The sequence below is a fragment of the Scophthalmus maximus genome, chromosome 7 (assembly GCF_022379125.1).
Source record: "Scophthalmus maximus strain ysfricsl-2021 chromosome 7, ASM2237912v1, whole genome shotgun sequence".
NCBI lineage: Eukaryota > Metazoa > Chordata > Actinopteri > Pleuronectiformes > Scophthalmidae > Scophthalmus > Scophthalmus maximus.
Window position 1 is genome coordinate 22,355,041 of NC_061521.1, and position 9,960 is coordinate 22,365,000.

Below are 9,960 nucleotides of genomic sequence, written 5' to 3' on the forward strand. Positions count from 1 at the left end.
AGAAATAAAACAATGGCAGAACAAGTTTTCTTTGGACTGGAATCATCTACCGTTGGAGGTGTGCCTGTTGCCTGTTGCCAAAACCATGACAGCTGGGGGTTGAATAGAGAAAGACGGCGGCCTGTAAAGTCATTTGGTGCCACTCACTGTCCTCGGAGATACGTTTACTTATTTTGACAGATGGCATTGATTGACGGTCTGTTGGCTTGCTCTTGTGTTTGTTAAGAGCATAAAGCTGATGACGGCATATGGGTTTAAAACAAATAAGACACAAGACAAAATTTGGTGCACATTTGACAACTCGGAACAGGAACGAGTGTCGTCTATTCAACTTTCAAAGAAGGGGGGGGGGGGGAATAGGCGTTTTCAAAAAAAATCTGAATCCTTTTTTAAAAAACGTACCGCCTCAAATTTGTGCTAACCACGTCCAAAGTAAAGGCTTGATGGTTGGGGTCTCAGTTACATCTACAGAAGGTGAGATCAGCGGCTAATCCAGAGACAACTCCAAAGGAGATCTCGGGCTCCAAAGTGCAAGTCACTGATGGCAGTTAAGCCCCCCTGCATACGGTCAGACTGGCGGTGTGAAGCTTCTTTTTTTTTTCCCCCCCATGTCTTTGACCGCCAGGGATCTTTTTATACAGCCAGTTTCCTCCAGCCTCAGGGGGCGGGAGACCCATTCATAGCACGACACCCACCGACTCAGTGTCATGTTTGGGCGTACATAGTCCGTAGGTCTTGAAATTGACCAAAAGAAAATGAACTGAATCAACAGCAGCTTGAATCACTTTGAATTAGTCCCACTGGTTCTCCTCATCCTTCCCTACATTTATCGAATGACGATAAATCACGTCAGGGTTCTTTTGTCTGTGTGTGTTCTTGTCACCATGCCTTTGTTACACTTGGTTAAAAAAACCCAACTATTTGAGATTCTTGGACTTGTAAAAACACGTTGCCTCCACCATCCATCTTGTTCCCTTTCACATTTTGGAAATGCATATTCTGAATCGACCTTTCACCTCCGCGGCCGTGTCACTTCCTCTCTCTCTGTTGGTGTCCCACCCCTGGGGGGCGGGGGGAGGGGATCGACGGGGTCAAAGAGGTCAGCAGGTTGAGCTGTCAGCAAAGGTTTCATGTCTTAAGTGGGGGGCCTGTGAGGAGGAGCTGGGGTGGAATGCACAAAGGCTGCAGGAACACAGTGTGGGGTCGCGGCCGCCCGTCAGATTTATAGCTGTTATAGCACTGGGAACTCCGTGTTCTTTAACGCCATCACTTTTTCACCTCGCGCCGTCTCCCGAGGTTTTTCTCCCTTGCTGTCTTCATGTCACAGTAGCTGCTCCCTCTCTCTCTCTACCACCAGGGCCCAACATACAGCTCACCTTCCGTCCACATTGTCACATTCCTTCATTACGATAAACACGGACACTGTAGTTTAGTTTGAGAATCCCTCATACTCCCTCATAGGGCTTTAAATTTACGCCCGCCAACCCCCAAAAAGTTACTTTGGCGGGTAGCATTGTAAATTGACTAGCCAATTTGGCTGGTGATGAATGAAGCAAATAACACTGCGTCTGTTCGAATCGGCAGGCTGCAGAAACGATGCCACGTTAGTTTTGCCCGATTGGTCAGTTTTCCCGTCAAAATATTTTGGGCGGTTTTGTCTTTGTTTTGTCTTGGAAACTTAATCTTTATCCGGCAACACTGTTCGTAGAACTAATCCTACATTTCCCATGACCACTATGTCGTGACGTGTCATACAACCGTTGGCTACGTGCCTAGCGGGCGTGGTATCGATTACGAGCGAGCTACGCTGCAACGGAGGAGACGAACGCGGAACGGTGCGAAACAAAACAAGGGAGCAGAAAAATGAAGTAGTCAAGTTAACGTAAGTTAGGAAGAAAAAAGCGGTCCAGCAATCCAAAAGGTATGTGCCTTGTTTATGCATCTTTTATTTCTTTATGCAAATTAAGCCTATTTTCCACACTAGCGGAAAAACTTTCATAACGATTTCGTCACGTTATGCAATATGTTAACAACTGTCCCGATTTGACTGCAAGGCTTACTACCTTATTGTGGACGTCTGACTCTATGGTTCTTGCTCCTACCCACGCACACAAAAGTGGATTCTGTATCAGAACCATGAGTTTCTTATAGTTTGCATATAAGTTTGAAAAAAAAAGAATTCTTTCACAGGTCCTATTATGTGCCTGTAGCTCTCCCGTTGTCTCCCTCCTCTCATTCTCTCACCTGTCGTCTTTGTCTTCCTCCTATCTTTGAAAACATCTCTGTCAACCGTGTGTGCTTCTGTGTTTTCATGCATTTATAAGTCTCTTTGTGTGTGTGTGTGTGTGTGTGTGTGTGTGTGTGTGTGTGTGTGTGTGTGTGCGTGCGTGCGTGTGTGTGTGTGTCCTGACCTCTGTGTAGGAACATCTGTCTGCTCATGCTATAAGCGAGGGACAAACAGAATGGGGCAAATTCTTAACAGGCCCTCAAATAAACTGCTCCACAAAGGGCGAGTGGGGAGGACACTGTGCTCTGCCAATCAACCGACTCTTTTCTTATTTATATATATATTTTTTTTCAATTAGCCTGGGGTTGGAAAGATAAACGAGCCCACCTTGAACAAACAGCGAGGAGACCAAAGAGTCGATTGAAAGTTACTTGCGGTCTTTTTCTTGGGTGGCGACAGGACGGGCTGTTTGCTCAGGCTTTGGGACTGACTCACAAATCAAAGTGCGTGTCAGAAAGGAGAGATTAGGGCGCTCGAATAGGTCTGGGACTCTTACCTGCACCCTCGTCTCTATTGTCGTCGCCGACCTGGATGAACTGTCCCACGTTGCGTAACACACAGACAAGACGTGCGCTCGACAGAGGGAGAAAAAAAAATCTTTCTTTCAAATTTTCCCTGATAAAAAGTGATGCAGCTGTTTTCATCTCCCGCTTCAGAACCGAAGGGGGCCCCGAGAAAAGGCTGTTTAAGGCAATAACGAGCGAGGCATTGTTCAGAGTGGGAGATTCCCTCTTTCGGCTCAGTGACGCCCGTCATAGCCGCCGCTGTCATTCCAGGACAAGACACAGGCCTTAGAGCTGGTAACACTGTCAGCAAACACAAACTCACCCACAGTGAAGGGAAGGGAGTGCTGACAGGGAAGTTGAAACTTGTCGCAATATGTCATTGATTATCTGTAATAAAGATCATCAGAAGTGATATGACAAACCAGGTTCTGCTGAATTACGTTTCCTGGTGTCGTTCTTTCATAATCGTTTATCTGGCAGCAGATAAGCCGATGTGCTCTGCCAGGGTCTCGGGTTTCAAAGACAAGGTCGGATAATGGAGGACATTTTAAAAAAAAGCTCATCTCAGACAATGCAGGATCTCGAGTCCTGGACGTCGTGCTCATCAGTCATTTGTTTCCCTGTTTTTCCCCCGCCTTCTAAAGATTGAGGGGCGCTGCTGTAATTCAAACCTCTCTCCCTTTCCACGCGCGTTGTGTTCCCACTGTATTCAGTTTGTGTGGGAAAAGAGGAAACGTGTGTTTTGACAACTTCACATTTCGCTGGGCTTGCGCGCCAACAACTTCCTCGCCTCGCCTGCTCCATCCCTCCTTCGCCGCTCTCCCACACCTTGCAGTCCCTCTGAGTGAACTCAACCTGGTCTTCCCCGTTTAAAATGAAGTTCTGCAGGAACTCGGGGGAGGAGGGAGAGAGGGGTGAGGCTTTATGCCCTTTCGGAAGCGAAGCTGTATAGCTCTTCTGACCCGCCGCGGTGAAAGGCCCCTTAGGCTTCGCAGCGATCGCTCACGTGAGATGATCTCCATGGGGGCAAAGCAGGAGATCACACCTGACGGGAAGGACACTTAGCATGAAGTCAGTTGGCTCCTTTGTGGAATAATCCGCTCCTCTCCTCCAAGTCAGTGTGACGAGTGATAAGGGCCGCAAGTGCGTATGAGTGGTGGAAGACAAAATGACGGAGGGGTCTATTAATGCAGCTTCTGTTCTCTTGTTACATGATAAACAATACTATGAGATTTACTTCCATGTGTACGTGTTTTGTGCCTTTTTTTAACCATAAAGATACACAATTTGACAGGACACTGTAAAATATGACGCGTTCTTCTTCATCTTTTTTTCTTTACAATTTTCAGAATGTGTAAGAACTTATTTGTCAGTTACAGGAAATTTCAGCCAAGTCTTTGTTGTGTGTGTGTGTGTGTGTGTGTGTGTGTGTGTGTGTCTGTGTGTGTGTGTGTGTGTGTGTGCGTGTGCGTGTGTGCGTGCGTGCGTGTGTGTGTGTGTGTGTGTGTGTGTGTGTGTGTGTGTGTGTGATCTCTGACCTGATTCATCCTCTTCACTCTGACTGTCCTCACACTTCACTGGACTAACCTTTCAACTAATGTCACATTTATCTACTGTGTTCTATAGGAATGGGGTCCTGTCGGGGGGTTCATGCTCAGCAGTTGGCCTCAGAAGGTGATCTCAGGTAAGATGGATTACCTGTTGTTTTTTTTGTTTCCCCCACTGCGCTCATGTGGGCTGCTGATTCACTTGAGCAGGTTTTCATCTGTGTGCTTCAACGTGCTGGTTCAAGGCGTGAATATCATAAAAAAAAAAAATATATATATATATATTAGGGATGCACCGACCATCATAATATTTCATGCTACCAGCACAAGCTGTACTGCGCATGAAAAGCAGTGACAACAGTGATATTTTTTCATGTATGTACTTGTACTTGGTCTGGTATCGATGCATCCCTAATATTTCCCTATATATATATATATGTATATATATATATATTTGACGGTGCAGTCTCTCTCCCCGGTGAATACCCCCCGCCATCCCCAGATGCCACCGTCTCTGTTAACAATGGATCCCAGCGCCTCTTTGGGCTCGTACTTTTGTTTTGATTGAAACCAGTCTTGCTGGCTTGTCCGTCCCCATGCAGGAGCCTGAAGAGAGGCTTTATTCTGCCTGCTGAGAGATCGTCTCCTGTCATAGTTTGTTTCTTTAAAAAAAAAAAAAAGAAAGAAAAAAATGGAGTGGAAATGTTTGCTCATTACACGCTCAAGATGATTGTTGCTCAAGAAATGAAACCCGCTGAAGCCCGGGATTACGCCGGCTACGCGTGTTGACATTTTGTTTCACACTCGTGGGGGTTGGAGTCTCTTGACTCATAGTCCTCCTGGTCAGGTTTATTCAGTTCATGCGCCGTGCGTGCTCCACTTACCGAGCCGTGCTCGCTGCTCTCAGGCTGACTTGCAGGTGTGCAGGTCCCTGTCAGTGGGAAATAGAAGTGGCTCTCTCAGTGAGGTTAAGGTCAGCAGAGAAAATCTATTATTGACCTTGTTACCGTCATTTTCAGTATCACAGTGATATGATACCGCCACTGTGTCTCTCTCTGCCATCGAAACACCCCCCCCCCCCAAGCATGGATTCCTGTAAACGTTAGCTTTAGGTGGTTTCTCTCTTGCTACCATTTTGACTGATTTGCTTTTTAAATTGCTAATCCAAATGAATTTCACATTCTTCAGAAGACACAGTGTCATCGCTCGGTGAGCCTCATCAAAAAAAAAAACGTTCTCGGGGGCTAATTGCCGGCAGCCTGCAAGGAGAAGAAAAAAAAACTATGCGTGCATACAGTGTATTCCAGTGTGAAAGAGATTTCCTGGGTCAAGTGGCTGCTCTTAGGGTGACTCGACACTTTTGACATGTGGTTGACTGTTCAGCAGCGGCAGCAGCGGCAGCAGCACAACACTTGTGTTCACAACGTTTGCCTGTGGGGATTAGCGGCGTGCAGCTGCCCTGCTGCTCCTCGCAGCTGACCCAACACAGATCTATCGGGACAGAGGTGGAGCTCTGTCGATGTGTTTGCACCAACTTCCAGCCATTCGATCGCTCCCCTCACACGTTCACACGTATTCATTCACAAACACTGCGTTGAGTCACTTGGTCGCTGGTTGGTCGCAATGTTGTCCGCCGCGGTAGAACAAGAGAGAGTTCTACACAGGGATTACTTCGATCCGGCTGTGGACGATTGCTCAATACGCACGGGTCGGCTTACCTTTAACAAGCGCTAGTGTGTGTGTGTGTGTGTGTGTGTGTGTGTGTGTGTGTGTGTGTGTGTGTGTGTGTGTGTGTGTGTGTTCATTACAGTTTGTTAAGCAGTCGTTAAACTACTTCCGCACCATGTCATCCATAGTTGTAAAATAGAATTGTGTCAATGGGTTTTTTTGGTCTCAGATCACTATGAAGATATTCATTTTGTGTCTTAAAATGTATAGACTTGGGCTATGATTACTTCAGAGCTTCCTCTTCTCGGTTAGACCCTTGTTTTTCTTCATGTTCGTGTTCTAGGGGCCAAACAGAGGAAACATCTGCTTTACTGCTGTTCTAACTGCTCCAGATCTACACACAGACACACACACACACACACACACACACACACACACACACACACACACAAACACACGCACGCGCACATACACACATACACACATACAGTGCAGGCAGTCCCAGTGGTTGCTCCTGCCAAAGGAAGAGTGTTACTACACAAAGAACACACAGGCAACGGCACTTACATACACCAACACACACACACACACACACACACAAACACACACACACACACACATGCGGCCTGTCTTCCTCTCATCCTCATCCTGTAACAACCACTGTGCAGTTTGTTCTCCAACCCACCGTCTATGCCATCAGGACCTGCTCTGACAGCTGCTCTGGCAACCAAGTCCATCAGTCCCATTGACTGTCTGTCCTCCTTTCGTCTGTGTTCTCTGTTCTCTTTTGCTCAATTTGGCAGAAAGGCACCAAACATGATCATTAAAATGTTAATAAACCCTTTTAAATCATTAAATTAACACATTCAAGTCCTTAACTTTGTTACGGTTTGAAGTTTACATGAATGTTCAACTTTGGTTTGAAACTAAAACTATTTTTTGGTGGAGGACAGTCTCACATCTTGCTACTTCCACCGTACAGAGTCAACTTTCCAAAACCCCACAGTCGCCGCCAGCGGTCCTCGTCACTGGCATTTGTAGAAACAGACGATGCTGTTATTTTTAGGGCAGAATTAACGAAATGTGTTTAGATCAACAGAGGTTGTAAAGAATAAAGCGATCCCCAGGGATCGGGCTGTTTGTCGGTGGATCAGACTCTCTGATGCCTCGCCATCGCCGAGACGCAGAAATAGCCCTTGTGTGGGCCCTTTTCAAAAATTGTAAAAATAATAACCCTCGTCACCCGAAAGGGGAAAGGCAAGGCCTATCCTTCCCAGAGATTATGGTGGGAAGAAATCGATGACTTCCTCCATCTTTTTCCCCTCAGGGGACAGGGGGACAAAGTCTCACTGGTATTAATAGTAGTCCTCTGATAAGCCAGCCATGTGCGCTGCCTTCTGGTGTCTCAGCCCCTCCGTCTCGTTGTGAGAACCTCTTGTCGCAGTATCAAAGAGCTCTTATAGAATATACATTCCCTTGCCTTCCTGTTTTTGTTCAGCTCCCTGTGCTTCACTGTACATCACAACATTTTCACAGTACAATGGGGGACACTTGAGTGTCCCATCAGCAGACACTTGACACTGTGTCTTTGACCGTTTTGTTTTTTCACCCCCTCAGCTCTCTGTCGGTGCTGTGATGCTGCCCGCAGAGCTATGTTACCAGCGGAGCCCTGTGTCGTAAAATACTTGGAGCAAAGGTGATATGCCCCTGTCATTGACACATTCGTTATCCTGAATGGCAGGTCGGACGTTCGCCTCGGGGGGCCCGATGAACCATTTACCCCCAACACATTGGCCACAAAAGGAGCCGTGAATACGAGCGCTCTGCTTTTTTTTGATTAGCTCATTGTTTGCGAGAGCACAGGAAACATCACGTAACACTTCAGTTATATAGTCACAGAAAAGGCGAGTTGTTAAGATTAAGTTTAAAAAAAAAACTGATACAAAGACAGGAGTTCAATTAGAAACAATGGCGCTGTTAAATTTAACTTTGTTTCTCGACTTCTCAAAGAGTTATTTTTCTTAATTCTCAGCTGGTTTGATATCCTTCATGCCCCAAATAGGTCCTCTGAAAAGAGAGCATGGGAAAAATAGCTGTCATTGTGGAAACCGCTGGGAAAACGGCTGCTTTCTCATTGGTAGCAGTGCAGTGGCATTGTGGGATGTGAGTGAACTGAGAACCACTGTTTTTCTCCCCACCGAGGAGGAGGAAAACATGGAAACATTGACACAAAAAGCACCGAGATTAGACCCGTCCAAGCAGAACTAACTGACTGCAGTTAGTACGCTCCGTTGGCTTCGCTTCAGTCGGAGATGGGAAGATGAGATGTTTGACGGTCAGTGATCGCGGCAGCGAGTGTGACGAGGCTCACAGTCGTCTGCTCGGGGCCGATTTTAAAGTCCCCTGTCGTCACGAGCAGTGGCGGCCCGCATACCGACATACCAGGCTGATGGTTGCCGGCCCATTAGCGGGGGCCCAAGTGGTGAAGCCCACCCAGGGCTGCCGACCCTCCTCTGCCCGGCTTCTGCCTTCCTGCCCTGCCCTGGCTCTGGATCAGAGGCAAGGCCGCACGTCGGGGGACGGGGCTAATGACGGCCAGAGCCGCGCCGTCCCTTTCAAGCCCCAACCCAAGAGTCCAATTTTGGCTAATGCTATTTCCTGCAGATAAGTTGCAAACAAGCTCCTTTTTGACTTCTTTCTCCTCACCAGAAGTTTAGGAGGTGAGGGAAGGGTGAGCGGTCGGGCGAAAAAACTACGTGATTGAGTGCATGCTCTGTTTCATCACCGGCTGGCTGGGTGTTGCTTTAGCGTCGCTAGCAGCTGCCATGCCTGCCATCACATTGAGTTGATTTAAAATATCAAGAGTTGTGATATATGTACGAAGTGGAAACCGGAGGGACGAAATGAAGATTGGCCTCTTGATGTGCATAGAACTCAAACAATTTGTACACATCGAACCACTTTGCCCGCCGTCACTCCCTAAAGTCGCTTAATCGAGGCCGTGTTACGTGATTATTTTACTCACCCAAGACCTTGGAAATTGTTTCCAGCTCAAATGGAGATTGTTGAAGATATTCACGCTACATGGAAACGGTCTCCTGTTTTGCCTCGGCGGTCACACTTTCTCGGAGACGTCAGATCGGAATGTTTTGGTCAACAAATTGCACGCACACAAAAAAAGGTCATGCTTTTGACAAGTTTTTACCAGAAAATACCCAGAAAAAATGGATTCAAACTAAATCCTGTTGTGTCCCAGTGAATCAAAGTTAATGTGTTTTTGCTGCAAAAAAAGGAAAAGACACTGGGCTGTGCAGTCGAGCCCTAATCAACGTCCCTGTGTTTCTGAGGAGCACATCACAAGAAATGTCCTCTGATCATAAAGAGTGTGTCTTCACAGAGGAATTTTTAGAATCTGAAATGTGAATCATGTGGTTTTCCTCGCTTAACTTTGACAGGATCACATGGAGGCCCTTATAACTGACTTCACAACAAATTTGCTTGTTTGGATTGTTTGTTAGGCTAAGACAACATGTCATCCGTGTAAGTGAGATCATCTGTCCGACGTCAGGCACGTCGCCGGCACAGTAGGGCCCGTGTTGTCCGAGGAGCTCACGTCATCCGTCATGCTTTGATTCCAAAAACAATGGCAACAGAAAACTAATCGGAACTTTCCCGAAATCAGCCACACTACAGTCAAAGTTATAAATATTTCAAAATCAATGTGTGACTTTAGCTCAGATCCGTCGTGTGATTCCAAAATATACCCTGTAGCACGTATCTCGAAGCAATTTCGTGTCATCTCATAATTAATGAGCCAGAGAAGAATTCACGTCATTATGATTTCTGATGGCAGTGCTGGGAAAGAACAAAAAAAGAGCTCCGTGAAGTAAAGCACACCATGTGATTTCCTGGCATTTTAATAAGTTGCTTCTCCCGTCTGTACGCTGTGGTT

At 46.6% G+C, this 9,960-nt stretch overlaps 1 protein-coding gene across 1 annotated transcript in view; it reads left to right on the plus strand.

Annotated features, from left to right (window-relative positions):
* ccnd2a (cyclin D2, a) overlaps nucleotides 1–9,960 on the plus strand; it is a 149,939-nt gene that overhangs the window by 84,589 nt on the left and 55,390 nt on the right. Inside the window, exon 3 of the mRNA XM_035643281.2 lies at nucleotides 4,420–4,477. Within this exon, the coding sequence (XP_035499174.2) occupies nucleotides 4,422–4,477 (56 nt within the window). The 5' untranslated portion in view covers nucleotides 4,420–4,421. The remainder of the gene's footprint in view (nucleotides 1–4,419; nucleotides 4,478–9,960) is intronic.